The sequence below is a fragment of the Daldinia caldariorum genome (genome assembly GCF_022478825.1).
Source record: "Daldinia caldariorum strain CBS 122874 unplaced genomic scaffold F4812scaffold_2, whole genome shotgun sequence".
Classification (NCBI taxonomy): Eukaryota; Fungi; Ascomycota; class Sordariomycetes; order Xylariales; family Hypoxylaceae; genus Daldinia; species Daldinia caldariorum.
In genome coordinates this window covers 3,145,081-3,162,835 of record NW_025953038.1, presented here as the reverse complement: position 1 = coordinate 3,162,835, position 17,755 = coordinate 3,145,081, and the positions used below count along the sequence as shown (strand labels likewise).

Here is a 17,755-nt window from a genome sequence, read left to right as displayed (position 1 = left end):
AGTGCTCAAGTCTTTGACAAAAGAAAAAAAGAAAAAAAAAAGATAAAGACGGACATAGATCTTAGAAAAAAAAGGGGGTGTTGGCCCCGAAGAATAAAGCCTGATTGTCCTGGTAAGAACCTGTCGATGCGCGTAAAATGACTGATCATCTGTGCCTATTATCCGTAGCATTAAGATGAGCCCATAATGAACCAATACCCTTCGTAACACATTGCTGATTCTTTATCTTTTACTTCTCTCAGTCTGCCTAGTCTAATGATTAGGTATTCTGCCATAGCTATGGGCTCAAGGGATTGTTGTGGTGTGCCTGTGCCGATAGATGTAGAGTAAAATTCCCGGGAGAACACACACCGGCCACAGATATCTATGCTGTTTATGGAAGATAGCATACTATGTTGGGGGGCCGTCCCCACTCTGGAAGGACTAACCGTGGATGACGAGGCATTGGTGAACGATCCCGTAGATACATACCTATGCTTGGCTTGCCAGCAGGATTCCGCAGTACAAACTTAATTGCAAGTGTCCAGTTGCCGTGTCTTTTGGGGGCTGGCGATATTCTTTTCAGGAATCTAGCTTGTTTCATGTTCCGCTTTCCGTCTAGATTGTTGAACCAGTAGCGCTCGCCAGCTGTAAGCCATCTAAACAACATAAAGAAAGGAGTATTGCCTGGGATTCTACTCATCGCGAGAGGAGAACAAGTAATTTGTGTTTGACTGGTCACATAAACATATGAGTATAAAACGTCAGATTTGGAGCGAATCTTTACTTGTTGGCTGGCTTAGAGTCTCAAGTAAGTAAATATACTACTACATCGAAGAAGTAGTCCAATCTTGCCGATTCAACGGATGCTCATTAAAAAAACCATAGCGTTAAAAATTAAGCGTCCAACTTGGCGGGGAAGTTTCCAGCCTCTGCGGTATATATTAGTATTTTGTCTCTTCCGCTTCGACGACCGGTTACTGACCTCGCTGCTCATCCCATCGTTGATACCATCCGCTCGGGCATAGAGATCGGTATGCGAGTAAGAACTTGGCTTGTTAGTATATAGGTAGGTAGCTTATTATGCCAGATAGCACAATTTGTAAGTGGTCGTTTTACCTGACGGCACGGGGCGAAGTCCTCGCCCTTGGCGTTGATGCACTTGTGGTAATCGACGTAGTTCTGCCAGCAGTGCTTGGTCTGATTCTGGTTGGGGAATCGAGCGTCGACACCTAGGCGCAAGTTAGATGCGAATGCGGTTTGATATTATTCCACCACTTCAATCGGGTCGCATTGTCTCGTTGTCTTCGACCAAAGCCAAATTGGGAAAGATGGAGGTTCATACCGGCTATCGGAATTCAATTAGTTAGTTACTGTCAGAAATTCGGCACAACGGATGTTTAAAAAAAGGTCTGAGGGAATTCGAGGGGAGAAATGTACTTACCAGTGACAAACTTGAAAGGCTTGGTTACACGCTCGTCGTCAGACATCTTGAAGATTGAAATTATTTTTATTTTCGGGAAAAAAAGATGTTGACAAGGCTCAATGGCAGCTCGTAAGTGGGAAAAAAAAAGTGGTGATGTGATGTAGGTAGGTATGTTTAACTGAAGGAAGTTCGCAGCTTGGAAAGAGAGCTCTTGGGCTCTTGGGTCCATTGGTTTCTTGCCGAATCGAATCATGGAGCCGTTAATTTTAGCTGCCTCAAGCCTCGGTGGCATGATATAGTGGACGCTTGGGGGAATGGGACCCCACTATGATAATTTTCTGTATTTTTACTGGTCGTGACTCCTAGTGGCTTCTACCAAGTTACCGAAGCTGCTCCTCCCAAAACCTTCCAAAAGATCAATTCTAACCATTGATTGACATTGATTAATCTTGACGTGGACATTGACATATACCTATTCTAGCTTTGGTTACGACCTTAAATAATTTACATTCATTCTCCTTTACTAAAAAAAAACTCCCCTCAACTTCGCCCAAAATGTATGCCACACGAGCTTTGAGAATGATGCCCACCAGGCGCATGATGTTTCCTCTTCCCGTATGAATTTCTCCATCATTTTTTCTTTCGAAAAAGCTATGACGTTTGCTAATGACCCCCATAACAGAAGGAGGATCAGAGCGGTATGTTCTTACCCGTCGCGAACCATTGACGCCTCAAACCTATTACATTATCGAAGAAGACTTTTTCATCGGGATGCTTTAAAACTGAGATATGAATATTGACGCATACGCCAGCCCATACCGTCTCCCAGCGCCTCCGAAAGTTGCGACAAATTCCTGCAGAACTGATCCCCCTCGGTTAGTCTACCTATACGGCTTGACCTCTATACGAGGATGAGACGGTCTATGTATACTGATTATACGACTAGGAGTTGTCGTTGGCTTCGCCGTCTTTGCCGCTACCTATTCTAGTCTTCGCAAGTTCTCTGTGGACAAGAACCTCAGACTCAGCCGCCAAAACCGTAAGGATGACCCCGTGGAGCACACCGAGGGACACTAAGCGAACTCTACACACACGAGTGTAAAGTTGAACTACGGTCAACCGAAAGGAGCTTACTGGGGATGGGCGCATTCAGGGATTTAGAGAAGTAAAGTACTGTATATGTTACACGTAGCCGACGGAGGAGTGGACATGTCAAGTATGGGAGACTAAGCGTGGTATAGATATCAGTCGCAAGCTCCTATCCTAAAGATTTTTTTTTTTCACTCTGTGCCCTGGAATCCCTTTTCTAACGCCAACGCTATGCGAGAAACTTGAGAAACTTGAGAAACTTCACGTAGATACTACTATTAGTCCCGGCTCATTCCGGTTTTGGTCCAGCGACATCCAGTCCCTCAAGTCCCTGCATTGGATCCTCCGGCCTGTCATCTTCGCCAGCTCTAGGTGCCGCCGCTGCAGCCCTGTCTTCCTCGCTGACGGCATGCTTAGCAAGCCATCCTTCCTGATTTGCTTGTTAGTAAAGTAAATATGTTGAGATACAACGACATAGTTGAGAATATAAATATATATACCTGTTGCCAGATTGCCGTCTTACTACCTAGTCCTTCTTCCGCGCTCTTTGGAGGTTTAGCTGCCGATACTCTTAGGACTCTGCCGAATAATTCGGACTGATCCATGTTATCGATTGCTTCTTTGGCGTCTTCGGCATCCTCAAACTCTACGTAGGCAAACCCGCGATGCGGCTCGGTAGAGTTTGGCGCATCATTTTTAGGTAGAGTTACGTCGACGATTTCACCAAAAGGGATGAAAGCATCGTGAAGATTTGCGGTGGTGACAACAGATGCTAAACCTCCGACGTATACGGTAGCCTTCCAACGGGCCGCGTCCGTCATATTGAATGACCGTTGGAGCTTGGGGTTATATGAATGATGGTGTTTTAGTGACTTTTTGACCTAGTATTATATAATAGGTGAGTTTTTGGGGTGAGACTTGAGTTCTAACAAATAAGATACCTCTTACATGCATGAAAGTTGGAACATCAGAGCGTTGGAACTCAAACTTCAAAGCTTTAGTTTCGGTTATCTGCATGTATTACATAAGACCAGTCACTCTTTGGGTCTTCTTCCATGAAGTCACGTACATAGGTACATAAACCATACATGTAATGTGGCACGTGATCTAAAATGTGGCTGATGCGTTTTGAAATAGTCTCCACAAGCGCCAGCCAGCAACAAAAGCAACCAAGGAAAAGGAACAGATTGTGTGGAACAGATTTATGTCCACAATCCACAATCCGCAATCCACAGTCCCCCCAGTCAAGGATCTTGATTCGGCTTGGCCTGTGAGCTCATGCGCCCACACCTTAGGGACCTGTTGGACTGCATTATCTGGCAACATAATGAATTAGTACATCTCTCTAGTTCTCTAACCGCTCTATAGTTAAAGGTAGTTAACGGAAAAAACACAATTCAACCAATCTTTCTTTCTATAATTCGACCCCTTGCCAACATTCCTAGCTGGCCTAGAGAGCTCAATGCCAGCTGGCATCTAAGCCAATCTCACTTTAGAATCCCCCTTTTTCTTCATATCTTGACAATACCGATCTTAAACTTGGGCAAGACCACCCCTCTACGTGGTCACAACAATTACAAATATGGTCAGGCTGCGCGAGATCTCGCGTACTGCGGCCTTCGCTTGGTCGCCTGGTACTTCGAAGCCGTTAATTGTCACCGGAACTCGAGCTGGAGCTGTCGACGCCGACTTCTCCGACGAGACACAGCTAGAGTTGTGGGATCTAAGCCTAGACAACCAAGAACAAGGACTTGAGCTCCAACCCATTGCGAGCATAGCGGCAGACTCGAGGTAAATCTATTATATAAAATACGATTCTAATAAGTCTTATAAGGGTTACTGACATATATTTTCCTAGGTTCTACGATATTGCTTGGGGTCAGCCTTCCGAAGACTACCCACAGGGCATTATTGCCGGCGCTCTCGAAAACGGTTCACTCGATCTCTGGGACGCCGACAAGCTAATTAAAGGCGAGTCCGACGCGTTAATATCACGAACAACAAAACATACTGGGCCCATTAAGTCCTTACAATTTAACCCTTTGAGGCCCCAAATCTTAGCCACCGCTGGCGCGAAGGGAGAATTATTCATCTACGATGTTCACGACCCTGAAAATGCCTTCCGACTGGGTACTTCTGCAGCTCGTTCGGACGACCTGGGATGCGTGGCATGGAATAGGAAAGTAGCTCACATTCTTGCTACTGGAGGAACTGGTGGTTTCGTTACTGTTTGGGATTTGAAGACGAAGAAGGCCTCCTTAACGCTTAACAATAACCGAAAGCCTGTTAGTTCCATTGCGTGGGACCCCAACAATTCTACTAAGCTATTGACTGCTACACCTGATGATACTACTCCTGTCATGTTATTATGGGACCTGCGAAACTCCAATGCACCGGAGCGAACGCTTCAAGGGCATGAACAGGGTGTGCTTTCGGTGTCTTGGTGCGAGCAAGACGGTGATATCCTAATTTCGTCCGGCAAGGACAACAGGACGCTTGTTTGGAATCCCCAGACAGGCGAGCGTTACGGAGAATTCCCCGAAGTGACCAACTGGACCTTCTTGACCCGATTCCACCCTCACAATCCCAGTATATCGGCAACTGCGTCTTTCGATGGGAAGATTACTATTCAGACTCTCCAAAATACAAACCCCTCGGCTGTACAGAGCACAACTCAGAACAGCTTAGATGGTGAAGACTTTTTCACCCAGGCCCAGAAGCAGCCCCAGGGCGCAGCATTCTCCTTAGCAAAGGCACCGAAGTGGCTTGAAAGGCCCGTTGGTGTTTCATTTGGATTTGGTGGAAAAGTCGTCGTCTTCAAGGCGAATCCCCACCAACCCGGCCACAAGGGCTCTTCGAAGATTGAGATTTCTCACTTTTCTATAGATTCAAACATCGGTAGTGCTACCGAGAAGTTCGAAGAGTCTCTAAAAACCGGCGACATTAAGGCTATATGCGAATCACACATCGAGCAAGCCCAGACGGAAGAAGAGAAAGCCGACTGGCGCGTCTTGGAAACTTTGCTTACTGAAAACCCGCGAAAACAAATTGTCGACTTTCTTGGATTTAATGAGGAAGAAGCAAACGATGAATCACCTAATGGTGTGGCTGAAGACGCTTCCGAGACCAAGGAGCCCGAGCCAGAGAAATCTAAGCGAGGAGTAAAGACGCACAAGAAACGTATTTCGACTTTCTTCTCCGACGGAGGTGAAGGTGAAAGTGAGGATTTCCTAGCGAGTCTGTCGGCTACTAAAGGTGCTAAAACGGACAACCCTTTCCATCTGTTTGGTGAAGGTGATTCAGCTGTTGAGAAGCAGATTACGAAGGCCTTGATGTTAGGACAATTTGAGAAGGCAACCGAAATCTCTCTGAAGGATGGACGCATTGCGGATGCATTCATCATTGCCAACTGTGGTGGAAAGGAGCTTGTCGACAAGGTTCAGTCAACTTATTTGTCCCAAAAGACTGGCATTCCAAGCTACTTAAGACTCTTGGGTTCTGTTATTGTTAAGAACCTATGGGATGTAGTTTATAATGCCGATTTGGCCGACTGGAAGGAGACTATGGTGACGCTCTGCACATTTGCGGACCCAACCGAGTTTCCCGATTTATGCGAAGCATTGGGAGATCGTATCCTTGAATCTGGTTCTCGGAAGGACGCCTCCTTCTGTTACCTGGTGGGTTCTAAGCTTGAGAAGGTCATCGATATCTGGGTTGCCGAGCTGGAAGAAGCCGAGAAAGCTGGACTCGCCGAGGCTAATGATTCTACTTTCTCCATCCACGCAAGGTCTCTCCAGCATTTCATTGAGAAGGTCACGGTATTCCGTCAAGTAACAAAGTTTCAAGATACTGAGACTGGCCTTACTTCTGGTTGGAAACTATCTTCGCTTTACGACAAATATATCGAGTACGCGGACATCGTTGCTGCTCACGGCCAACTAGAAATTGCACAAAAGTACCTGAGCCTTCTGCCATCTAAGTATGACGACGCCGATATGGCCCGCGAGCGTGTGCAACTAGCAACACAAAAAGTAGCACCCCAGCCTACTACCAGACAACAACCAGTCCAGAAACCCGCGGTAGCTACCCGTGTATCTTCTCGAGCAGCATCTGTAGCTGCAGGATATCAACCACCCCAACCAGCTTCTGGTATCAGTCCTGCCAATCCTTACGCGCCCTCGACTATCCAGACTCCCGCAACAAATCCTTATGCTCCACCAATTGCTAGCAACCCCTACACCCCGCAAGGATATCAACCCTCACAGCCTCAGTTGGTTCAAGCGCCTCAGCACCAAGGATACGGTCCTCCGCCCACGTCTTTCGGGGCTCCCCCAAGGACGTCGACCGCATCAACCAAACCCCCTCCAAGAAATGCGGATGTAGGGAACTGGAACGATGTCCCCTTAGTAACTAAAGCACCTCCGCGAAGAAACACGCCGAGCGCCGCTCCTATCACATCACCATTTCCTAATCAAGCGAACCAGGCAGTACCTCCGCCACCACAGAGTCCGTATGGTTCTCAACACGGAATAGCGACACCGCCTCCTCCTCCTCCTAAAGGTCCGGCTGGAAGGATAACATCTCCCCTTGGGGGTCCTCCCCAAGTTGGTCAATTACCGCCTCCCCCTCGGCCTGGGTCAACGGCGGCGCAAACCTACGCACCACCTCCCCCAGCACAGACACAGGGACCCGGTATCCCTCCACCCCCAACGGGTCATATCGTTCCTAGAATGTCCTCACCCTACAACCCGCCACCGGCGGGAGCTCCGCCCACAAGCCGATACGCCCCAGCACCGACACCTCAGCCTCTCGGTACTCCTTCCCAGCCAGGTGTCATGGCTCCCCCACCCCATGCTGGTCGAGCACCGCCACCAAATCCCTATGCACCACCTCCCCAGGCAGCGCCTCCTCACAATCAATATGGCCAATCCCCGTATGGTGCCCCACCCGTACAGCAAGGACCACCTCCCACCGGCCCTCCGTCGAGTGTCGGTCCGCCACCGGCTGCAACTTCACCTGCACCCTCTGCGCAGGCCGCGGCACCACCGAAGCCCCGGCACCCCCCAGGTGATCGCTCTCATATCCCCCCTAACGCCCAACAGTTAGTCGATATCCTGAGTCGCGACATGCAACGAGTATCCGCTCAGGCGCCCGCCTCGTTTTCTGCCCAGGTAAAAGATACACAGAAACGGTTAGGTCTACTTTTTGATCATCTCAATAACGAGGAGCTCGTGAAGACGGACACCATCGAACAATTAACCCAGTTAGCTCATGCATTGGAGTCCAAGAATTACCCCGAGGCCCAACGCTTGCAGGTGGAAATTCAAACAGGCAAGACAGAAGAATGCGGTAACTGGATGGTACGTTAAAGCCATTGTTGACACAAAAAAATCATGCTAATAAAGATATAGGTCGGCGTTAAACGGTTGGTCCAAATGAGCAAAGTTACGAACTAGGTTACGGACCCCGCGTAATACTAGAAAGTTACTTGGTATTCCTTGAAACCCATGGACGGATGAGAATCAGTTATAATGTTGACGACGGAGCAGACCTTTTTGACGAGTACATGTAGAGTTGTTACATAGACGGGTTAGCCGCCAAAAGCCGAAAAAGTAGGGGCCATTTTTAATGTATTGTTGAACGCCTATTAGACTCTGTGATCACTAATCTTGAGTAAAATGTTTCATAAGTGATGGATGAGTGATTTGTAGTAGGATCGCCGAAGGATTTTCGTTTGTTGGAATTAATGATGTACTTTTTATTAGTTTACTGCAAGCTCTCTCACAACCCAGGTAGACTGGAGGTTAAGTTAGGTGAGAGGCAAGGAATTTCAAATATAGGTGGTTCGGATATCTCCGTTTACATAGGAATACGGTTTAGAGCAGGGAGTTATAGCGGAGCTAAGGCCGGATTTTATGCATGGAAAGGGGTTAAGCATCCCCGGCTTGCATAAACTGGGTCTTGCGTGTTAGCTGAGCGGCTCCATCGTTGGGAGTAGTTGCTATATTTACGGAGATTTACCATGCTGAACTATTTTCAGGGGTTACGACCGGTGGCTTATGGTAACTCTGTGCATGAGATAGTTGAGATTCTGAATATGTGTATAGATCTTACGCATCTCTTGGTGATTTGTAATACTCAATGAATCAAGCCTAAGGTTGTTCGAATAGGGGTCTCGCGTAAATATATAAAGGACGGGAGCAAGTCGTTGATGGATGATGTATAATGCCATAGCCTAATCACTACCTACCTAGTGTTATATATACCTCTTGCACATACGCTTTCCAAGAAGAGCTCGTAGCTGTCATTCGTTCATAACCGTAACAGTGTGTCTAAGATGGAAACGCCCGAAGCTAAGCCCTACAACTTACCAGACGACGCAGTCTGGCTCAGTAAGTCTACCTTCCTAACCCAACTCAACTTACCCCCTTCTACGCCGCGAAGCGATCGACCAGAACTATCACGCTGACATATACCCACCCACCACGAAAAGTCACCGGCTGCTCGTCCGGCATAGGCCAAGCCCTCGCGCAGCACATAGCGACCGCCCACCCGGCGCAGCGCGTCGTCGCCACGGCGCGCAACCCCTCCTCGCTCTCCGCCATCCCGGACGGCCCGAACGTCCTCAAGCTCGCGCTCGACGTGACGTCCACGGCCTCCATCGACGCCGCCTTCGCCGCCGCGCTCGCCGCCTACGCGCGCGTCGACGTCGTCGTCAACAACGCCGGGTACAACGTGATGGGGGACGCCGAGGCCTCGCCGGCGGGCAACGGCGCGGCGCGGGCGCTCATGGACGCGAACTTCTGGGGCGCGGTGGACGTGTCGAAGCGGGCGTTGCCCGTCTTCCGGGATGTGAACCCGAACGCGAAATCCGGAGGCCAAGGGGGACGGGGAGGAGGGGTTATTGTGAATGTCTCTTCGCTGGGCGGGTTCCTCGGCAGCCCGGGGAACGCGTTCTACCACGCGAGCAAGTTCGCGCTGGAAGGGTTCGCGGAGAGCCTGGCGAAGGAGGTGCTGCCGGAGTGGAACGTGCACGTGTGCTGCGTGGAGCCGGGCGGGGTGCGGACGAGCTACGCGACGACGGCGTTGGCGCGGCGGCTGCCGCGGCGGCACGCGGCGTACGATCGGGCCGACGGGCCGACGACGCGGATGCTGGCGTTTATGGATGCGCTGGAGCTGCACGCGGGGTTCGCGTCGGCGGGAGAGATCGCGGAGAAGATCTACGAGGTGGTGGGGGGCGGGAGGAAGATCCCGATACGGGTGCCGCTGGGGAAGGATAGCTGGGGGATGGTGATGGCGGAGACGGAGAAGGTGAGGAGGGAGTTGGAGGAGTGGAAGGAGTTTAGCTGCGCGGTGGGGAATCCGGAGGTGGAGGGGATGGCGAAGCTCGTTAAGTAGGTAGGTAGGCACGTAAGGTAGGATTTTATATATTAGGTAGGTAGTCGAGGAAAACTTGACGAATTCGAACCTACCTAGGTTAGTATAATTGGTAAGAGCTCCGTGTTATGGTATAAGGGGATAGAAGTGGGATCATGGGAGTTGATCGTTTGGAGTTGTATAACTTCGATTTATTTAAATTATGTCTCTCCTTCACTAAGCTAGATATTCTACCTTCGGTGGGAAGGTTCCAAGCTTTAGACTAATTTCTTATAGAATCCTCTTCATATAATCCTTATGCTGATTAGTGAGGTAACTAACTGTATGGCGCTCCTCGTCATTTTCATGATTATACTTAGTATTGCTTAATACTTCGTAACCTCCTATGTCAGGCATGCAAACACGGAAGACACAGCCCAATATGAGAGCATCGACGAACCTCGGAACGTTGTGCAAAGTCGACTATAATATCCAGTCGGTCCTAATAGAGTCATTGGCAGAGAGGAGTAATAGCTTGTAAGGGATAATTAATGTTAATCGTAACATCTACCTTGGGTACGCCTCACTGGGCCAGACTCTTCAAGCGCAGTGAAATACAAGAAACCAAACACAAGTATGTAAATATTAGGGTAGCTGACCCGGGAATAGGTCTTCATTATTTCATCTTTTGGGGTATCACTGGTAATAATCTCTTGTTTCCGTTATTTCTTCTCCTCCTCTTCGTCTGACAAGCTCATGAACTCGTCGTCTTCGTCAAACCCGGCAAACGCCCTCGTGACAGGTTTCTTTGACGTGGTATTCTTCGGTGGCGTTGGGGCTTTCGAGCTGCTCGATGCCTCAGATCCTTCTTCCTCACTTGAATCTTCGTCCATGTTCTCTGTGGAGGTAGAGCCATGCGATGTACCAAGCAAGTTATCCTTGTAGTTTCCAGCCTTCATGGCAGCAAGTACTGCTTCGCGCGTTCGCTCGCTCGCCTCTTCCTTGTCCTCGACCCACTTGCCATCTAAGCGGCCCCTCGTGCTATTCTTAATCTCGTGCTCTCTCTCGTCTGCGGCGTCGACGATCTGCTGCCAGCGCGCGCGTCGCTTTTCCTTTTCCTTCTGGTCCATCTCGGGCTTGATGGCAAGGTATTCGGCCAACGCCTTGGCCTCGTTGACCGTTCTTATTCGGCGCCCGTCGAGGTTTCTACTAGATCCGTTTTCGTCGCCGCGGTTCTTCTTCTTTTTGGAAGCCATTCGGCCGCCGGCTGCTCGAAGCTGAGAGCCGAAACCACCCTTGCCACCGCATAGCGGAATTGATAGTCGGAGCGAGAGGAATGCATCATCGGTGCCGCAAAGAGTAGAGACTAATTCGCTAGAGTTGGAGCGGATTGATTTGTTTGATATGGTGGTTAAAATGAGTCGCGTATCTAATTGCGGCAATCTCTCCTCGATGCGATGGTGAAGATCTGAAAGAGTCGCGGTTGGATGTATAGGAAGAGAGAGAGTAGGAGGTAGGCCTAAACCTGAGAAGGTCGTAACTAAGACGTTGATGTTTCCCGGCGCCATTTTGAACTTCGCGCGGAAGATGTGAATGGGTTCGCTAGATGATGTAGGTACCTTATGGTTTAAGGCGTCGCTTATAAAAGATGTTTTGTTGAAAGGTAAAATGCTGGGCTTGACGGAATAGGATTGATAACGTTAAAGTCTAGAATCTGGGATCTGGATGGCTAAGGTAATTCGTAAAGCGGGTCTTATCAGCTGCATGCTTAAGTCCTTTATCTAAATGGGCAGATGGACTCTTCCACAGCCACAAGGTACCTTGGTACAATAGAACATTGAAGGGGGAAAATGAGAAATGTCGGGCTGTGCAGAGGCTTCAACATTGACAACTGTAACAGGCTGTCAGACCATTACATAAGCGATAAGCGTCAGGTGTGGCACCCCCCACTCAAATTTCGTAGTTGTCGCTTCCGTCTCCACCATAGGGTTTTTGCGCACAACCAAAAATTCCCTGGACCTTCAATCCCATCGCAAAGTATCCATCAGCCTGTCGACTTCACATCAATCACGCCCACCCGCCCCCCGAACCAGTTCAACATCTTGTCAACGTAACCAACCGCCAAGATGCTGATTCCGAAGGCTGACCGCAAGAAGATCCACGAGGTTAGACGAACAGCTCAAATTCATTCTTCCAAAAATTCGAGAAATACCGAACTAACGTTTATTTTTTTGTTCGCCATGTAGTACCTCTTCCGAGAGGGCGTGCTGGTCGCGAAGAAGGACTTCAACCTTCCCAAGCACCCCGATATCGACACCAAGAACCTCTTCGTTGTTAAGGCTCTCCAGTCGCTCGACTCCCGCGGCTACGTCAAGACCCAATTCTCCTGGCAATACTACTACTACACCCTCACCCCCGAGGGTCTCGACTACCTCCGAGAATGGCTTCACCTCCCCGCCGAGATTGTCCCCGCTACACACATTAAGCAGCAGCGATCGCACGCTCCTCCCCGGGGAATGATGGGCGAGGGCGAGCGTGAGCGCCGACCGTTCGGCCGTGGCCGTGGTGGTGACCGTGGCGACCGTGGCGACCGTGAAGGTGGCTACCGAAGACGGGATGCTGGTGAGGGCAAGGAGGGCGGTGCCCCTGGTGAATTCAACCCTCAGTTGTAAGTTTCCCAAGTTCCCCGTTTGGCAAGATTATTCTTGTCTTCGCAATGGTTATACATACATACATATATCCATATCCATATCCATATCCATATACATATGCTTACTCTTTAATCAACAGCCGTGGTGGATTCGGTCGTGGCCGTGGCGCTGCTCCCCCTTCGTAAGAAGGAAGAAGGTTCTACTATTACTCTTGGAAATCCCTTCGACGCACATGGTGGCCGGGTATGGACATGTACTCTAGGGAATGGAGCACCTGCATAGTCTCGCTTCTCTGCACGTGATAAGAAAACTCGTGGGAGGAACCTCGGAAGCACGGTTGGGAGTTATTAGGAGGCTAAATCCTCGGAAATCATCAATGAATTATGGACATGCTTTTTGCTGTGAAGAGACCAAAAAAATATTCCCCCCCATTGAAACTTCTCGCTCGGATCGGTGAAATTCAATGGACTTACGAGGAAAGACGTGCAGTGCAAGCCGATACGAACTCTAGGATTGGCATGCAAACGGCTACAGGCTATTATGGAAGTGTATATTGTATATACCTTTCCAAGTTCCGCAAGGGATATATGCCATAGGTTGTATTCAGAGCATTCCCATTGCCAGTTTCCGATCAACTTTGGACGTAGAAAAAAAAAGAGGGAATGTTAATATTGTTAATGTTGCATGCAATGGTACCTAGGTAATCTAGGGGAATAGGATTGTTTTTCATAGGTGATCCCGAGAGAAAGCTTCCAATCCAATGTGCCTCTTATACGGAAAGTTGCCTGTACCTCTAGGTACCTCTTATCCGTCCATATCCGCTCTCGCTTCTTGTCCGCAACCCGAAGGCACGGAAACTTCCGCCGGGTTCCGGTGTTACTGATTAGGTAACACCTGCAGTTAGACATGTCGATCCTCACTGTCGTTTCCTCAATTGTCTACGAAGTAGGTACATTAGTCATAAATTTCTCGTAATTTTCTTCTCATTAAAGTTCGGTGAAGCTCCACGGCAACTTTTATCCCCCAAGACAATTTCATCCATCAAGACAATGAACTGGACCACAATGGCGCGTTAAGCTCCGAAAGATCTCTCGGGTATCACTCCGATGACGACCAATTATCTTATGAAAAACCTAACCTAAACATAACAAGGACGGCTTGCGTGTATCGCAGATTAGATCATTTATCATTTCTTCCAATGTCAACTGTGAAACTTTCCACATCCATCTCTTGAATCCTTTTCAATCGGACAAACCAAGGTAAATACATTGATATTCGTTCAAGCATCGTCACGACCCTTTTACAGCGTAAATCGACAATCCTGTATACGTTAATCCGCAGGTGGTTCTGTGCCGTTTGCGAGAAATATTATCTGGCACACGACCATTATGAGTTTTATCGCGGTTATTATATCACCAAGCAAACTATAAAGCTTCTACTAATATAGTAATTCTCTCACGATGTCTAAGTGGCGCTCATGATAGACGTCGTGTTACAATACATGAAGCCAAATTTCGCATCCCACAGCGTTCGATCTTACTTGGTTAACCAGTCAGCCTTAAGGTGGGATACTTACATTGTTAAAAAGTATGTGTCAAAACCAATTTATGAGGGGTAAGCTCACCTCAATGGATTCAATGTAGAATCTCTTACCGAATTACTTACATACCTTAGGTACAGGTATCTAAGATAGCAGGGGTCAAGTGACATCTGGGCGCCTCCAATCTCATCAAGAATGTGAGACCGAGCCATCCGATTTAGCAAGTGGTCAAAATTGAGGCGTTGGCCAGGACGTTAGCAGATGATACTCGTACCATTTACCTAGGTACGAATTGGTAATTCGAGTATGAGCATTCATATCCACCCAGACGTATGAAATACCAAGACATACATACGTCCCCCTACCTAATGGAATACCGGGCAGATCATCTTCGACACGCTTCTTTTTTTCCGTAGAGAGCGCGACGGTGCTATGAAAAGCTACGTAGGATGACGTCTTGGCTCCATTGGGGACAGTTCTCCAGCCAAACATTTTTATCGGGCCATTTTACCAGCGCTGTGTCTTACCCAAGCTAGTCAGTTTCTGCAAGGCAAAGATATTACTCAAGTGGAGTCACTCACACGCGGAACACTGCCTAGCCAGGCCAACTTGGACGTAGTGTTTACAAGTTCTTGGTTCTATCAGACTATACCTCCAGTGGAACGATTTCCGACTAGGTAACCCAATCAGCTACAGTCTAGCTTGTCGGCCTATCTGCGAGGTGAACGCATGCCGCTGGTTATGGCGGGGTGTAGCAGCATAGGTCGAAACTGTTGCCCCTCCTTTTCCCATCCTTTGTTTCTTGGTGACATGGATAGCTTTGCAGGCAAACCCGTCATTGAAACCAACCCTATTAGAAAGTGTGAATAATGGGCTGGGGTTGTGTGCCTCTTCTCCCCTGGGCGAGGCCTAATAAGAAGACAGCACTCCCGGACGCCTTCGTTTTCTTCGACTTCCTTCTTGACACATTACACCGCGACCGCATACCTCCATTCTGAAATCTGAAATACAAACAGCTTGCTCTACTTGTTTGTCTCTTCTCCCTCTCTTCCATCTTCCATTAGAGTCATTGTATAGACTTTGCGTGTCTCCCTCTCCTACCCCTCATCCTACAACAGACTTCCAAGTCTTTAGCAAATCAAAATGGCCTCCCTTCCAAAGACCATGAAGGCTCTCCGGCAAGTCTCCCCTTCCACATATATAAAGTTATATACTTCCAATTGAAGACTTTCTATGTAACTCCCCATAGAAATCTTTCGATCAAGTCTCTCCCGACGTAGTCCACTAACAGTAATTCCCTTGGTAGATATGAGAAGCCGGAAGTATGGGGTATTGTTGAGGTTCCTCTGCCTACCTTACGACCTGGTGATGTCCTGATCAAGGTCAAGGCAAGTCAATTCCGCTTGCTCCCCGTAACCTCATAGCCATAATAACATAGGATCAATCCAGGCCTGTGGTGTTTGCGGTACCGATTTACACATACACGAGGGAGAGTTCATTGCCAAATTCCCTCTAATTCCCGGCCACGAGACTGTTGGCGAGGTTGTTGGTAAGGATACTTGGCAACAAGATGTATCACATTGGGAACTAACGAGTATCGCTAGCGGTCGCCGATGATGTTAAGGGTTTCCAGGTTGGAGACCGTGTCGCTGCGGACAACTCAGAGCTCTGCGGTCATTGGTAAGGAAAACGCAACCAGGTTTTGACCTCTCAAGAATAAAACTAATTTGTTCCCGAAGCTTTTACTGCCGAAGAGGTCAGGAATTGCTTTGCGAGGATTTCAAGGCCCATGGTGTCTTGGGATTAGACGGTGGTTTTGCCGAATACGTGCGTATACCCCTTAACCATTGATCAATTCTTGGTTAGCTGACCTCGACGATTTGAGATGTAGACTGCTTACCCTCAAGGGAAACTCTTCAAAATCCACAACATCAGCGACGTCGATGCTACCTTAATCGAACCCGCCTCTTGCGCCTTACATGGTCTAGAGAAGATCGCCCCGAAACCTGGATCTCACGCTCTGCTGATCGGTGCTGGTCCTACCGGTCTCATGATGGCCCAATTCCTGTAAGAAACATAAATCTCGGCTCCTACCAGAACCGATACTGATAAGTGCTGAACAGACGACACAACGGTGTTTCGCAATTAACTATTGCTGCCCCCGAAGGTTCCAAGATGGAACTAGCCAAGAGCCTCGACGCTGCCGACTTCTATGTACCTCTCTCCAGATCGAACCCTGCCCCGCAATGGGAACAGATCAAGAAGAACAACCCATACGGCTTCGACATTGGTAAGCGAAAGGCTGAGATAAGACATATGTGACGATGCTGACAGGGACGGTTTAGTTGTGGAGGCTAGCGGTAGCTCCAAGGTCCTCGAGGACGCCATCAACTATGTTCGCCGGGGAGGCAAGCTTGTCTGCTACGGTGTCTACCCCAGCGCCGCTCGCGTCTCTTGGCCCCCGTCCAAGATTTTCGGTGATGGTAAGTTATTCGACTGCGCCCTGCCACGAAGAGGATATTGGGTAGACTAACCGAAAAAACAGAAATTACCATCATCGGCTCCTTCTCCGAGACCTACATGTTCCCGTCCACCGTCGACTACTTAGATAGCGGCAAGGTCAAGACCAAGGGTATCGTCAACAAGACCTTCAAGCTTGAGCAGTGGGGCGAAGCTCTCGAGAGCATCCGCAACAAGTCGGCCATCAAGGCGGCCATCGTTTTCGACTAAGCAAGTGAATTTGGGAAGTGGGAATAAGGAGGACATGAGCGAAGCGAAAAAAGGATAAGCTATCTAATGTTTATATGATTTTCAAGACTACTTACTCACTACTTACTACTACTGATCTAGACGATAGAGTTAGTTGAAATTGTATGTAGTCAAAATAATCTTTTGATTCTAAACACCTAGTTGAACAAAATTCTCCGATTCGTTGCCCCCCCTTGGATCCGCGATTAGATCGATGCTTTTCATCTTGCAGTTAGGATGAGCCAATAAGAGACCATGTTGATTTCCGAAATAGGGATGAGGACTAGAAATGGCGTAGAGAATTTGTGTTGAGATGAAATATAATTTGCCAGTTCTGCGGTCCGTGTCGTCAATGTAAAGTAACCATGACCCCACGACCTTGATGGCCAGCTATGCTTTCGTGAGTTAACCGCTTATGCACCCACGGCATTAATAATAATCTAATCCTATTCATTCCATCCGTAGGTGCTCTTCTTTTCCCTCCTCTTCAACATCCTCGTCCTCGTCCTCGTCCTCCTCTTCTCTCCTCTTCTCCCCGTCCGTCCGTTCCGTCTCTTCCGTGTATCATTTCTCTCCAGTCTTTTTTTTTTCCTTTTTTTTTTTTCAATGACAAGATATGCCAATTGCTACTATGTCGGAAGCTAGATAACTCTGGTATTGGCCATAAACTCGCCAGGATCCTCAGGAATGACGTGCAGATGACAAAGAGCCTCTCATAATTGACTGAGTTTCGTTCGATACGACCGAGGAATGTGTTGTTGAATAGCGCTTGTGTTATGCTGGCACATGGACAGGGGCAGAGACAGGGGCAGGTGCTGGAGAGGTTGTCGTGGGAAAGCTTGCACTCGAGTTGTTGAAGACCTTAGGCAGAGCCGCATAAGACCAAAGTCTTCCTCGTGGTTTGATGAGATTGCTTGGAAGAAGACGCTGAAGGTCTGCAGTAGGTATATGAGACAATTTTCAATG

The 17,755-nt window shown here is 48.5% G+C and overlaps 8 protein-coding genes across 8 annotated transcripts; 5 read left to right on the top strand and 3 right to left on the bottom strand.

Moving 5' to 3' along the window:
- Positions 1 to 748: 748 nt before the first annotated feature.
- F4812DRAFT_415999 (cytochrome c oxidase, subunit VIb) lies at positions 749 to 1,717 on the bottom strand. The gene is given in 5 exon segments (XM_047933023.1): positions 749 to 911; positions 965 to 1,028; positions 1,099 to 1,212; positions 1,408 to 1,409; positions 1,424 to 1,717. 5 exon segments carry the CDS (start codon positions 1,695 to 1,697, stop codon positions 877 to 879), a joined length of 489 nt encoding a protein of 162 aa, XP_047794225.1. The 5' UTR covers positions 1,698 to 1,717; the 3' UTR covers positions 749 to 876.
- Positions 1,718 to 1,791: 74 nt separating this feature from the next.
- F4812DRAFT_415997 (uncharacterized protein) lies at positions 1,792 to 2,643 on the top strand. The gene is made up of 4 exons (XM_047933022.1): positions 1,792 to 2,020; positions 2,088 to 2,103; positions 2,218 to 2,280; positions 2,352 to 2,643. Exons 1-4 carry the CDS (start codon positions 1,961 to 1,963, stop codon positions 2,480 to 2,482), a joined length of 270 nt encoding a protein of 89 aa, XP_047794224.1. The 5' UTR covers positions 1,792 to 1,960; the 3' UTR covers positions 2,483 to 2,643.
- Positions 2,644 to 3,442, bottom strand: F4812DRAFT_415992 (uncharacterized protein). The gene is made up of 2 exons (XM_047933021.1): positions 2,995 to 3,442; positions 2,644 to 2,924 (listed from the first exon to the last, which is right to left on the bottom strand). Exons 1-2 carry the CDS (start codon positions 3,313 to 3,315, stop codon positions 2,784 to 2,786), a joined length of 462 nt encoding a protein of 153 aa, XP_047794223.1. The 5' UTR covers positions 3,316 to 3,442; the 3' UTR covers positions 2,644 to 2,783.
- A 224-nt stretch (positions 3,443 to 3,666) lies between these two features.
- Positions 3,667 to 8,510, top strand: F4812DRAFT_415990 (uncharacterized protein). The gene is made up of 3 exons (XM_047933020.1): positions 3,667 to 4,285; positions 4,353 to 7,854; positions 7,906 to 8,510. Exons 1-3 carry the CDS (start codon positions 4,077 to 4,079, stop codon positions 7,948 to 7,950), a joined length of 3,756 nt encoding a protein of 1,251 aa, XP_047794222.1. The 5' UTR covers positions 3,667 to 4,076; the 3' UTR covers positions 7,951 to 8,510.
- A 17-nt stretch (positions 8,511 to 8,527) lies between these two features.
- On the top strand, positions 8,528 to 10,232 carry F4812DRAFT_198185 (NAD(P)-binding protein). The gene is made up of 2 exons (XM_047930204.1): positions 8,528 to 8,886; positions 8,988 to 10,232. The coding sequence occupies exons 1-2, from the start codon at positions 8,832 to 8,834 to the stop codon at positions 9,890 to 9,892; spliced, it is 960 nt and encodes a 319-aa protein (XP_047794221.1). The 5' UTR covers positions 8,528 to 8,831; the 3' UTR covers positions 9,893 to 10,232.
- On the bottom strand, positions 10,233 to 11,553 carry F4812DRAFT_198186 (telomere stability and silencing-domain-containing protein). The gene has a single exon (XM_047930205.1). It carries the CDS (start codon positions 11,416 to 11,418, stop codon positions 10,573 to 10,575), a length of 846 nt encoding a protein of 281 aa, XP_047794220.1. The 5' UTR covers positions 11,419 to 11,553; the 3' UTR covers positions 10,233 to 10,572.
- Positions 11,554 to 11,570: 17 nt separating this feature from the next.
- On the top strand, positions 11,571 to 13,279 carry F4812DRAFT_415982 (plectin/S10 domain-containing protein). The gene is made up of 3 exons (XM_047933019.1): positions 11,571 to 12,015; positions 12,097 to 12,518; positions 12,641 to 13,279. The coding sequence occupies exons 1-3, from the start codon at positions 11,977 to 11,979 to the stop codon at positions 12,684 to 12,686; spliced, it is 507 nt and encodes a 168-aa protein (XP_047794219.1). The 5' UTR covers positions 11,571 to 11,976; the 3' UTR covers positions 12,687 to 13,279.
- Positions 13,280 to 13,589: 310 nt separating this feature from the next.
- F4812DRAFT_198359 (GroES-like protein) lies at positions 13,590 to 17,242 on the top strand. The gene is made up of 10 exons (XM_047930206.1): positions 13,590 to 13,760; positions 13,971 to 14,064; positions 15,348 to 15,429; positions 15,491 to 15,590; positions 15,646 to 15,721; positions 15,781 to 15,868; positions 15,933 to 16,108; positions 16,165 to 16,331; positions 16,387 to 16,481; positions 16,816 to 17,242. The coding sequence occupies exons 2-10, from the start codon at positions 13,979 to 13,981 to the stop codon at positions 16,906 to 16,908; spliced, it is 963 nt and encodes a 320-aa protein (XP_047794218.1). The 5' UTR covers positions 13,590 to 13,760; positions 13,971 to 13,978; the 3' UTR covers positions 16,909 to 17,242.
- Positions 17,243 to 17,755: the final 513 nt, after the last annotated feature.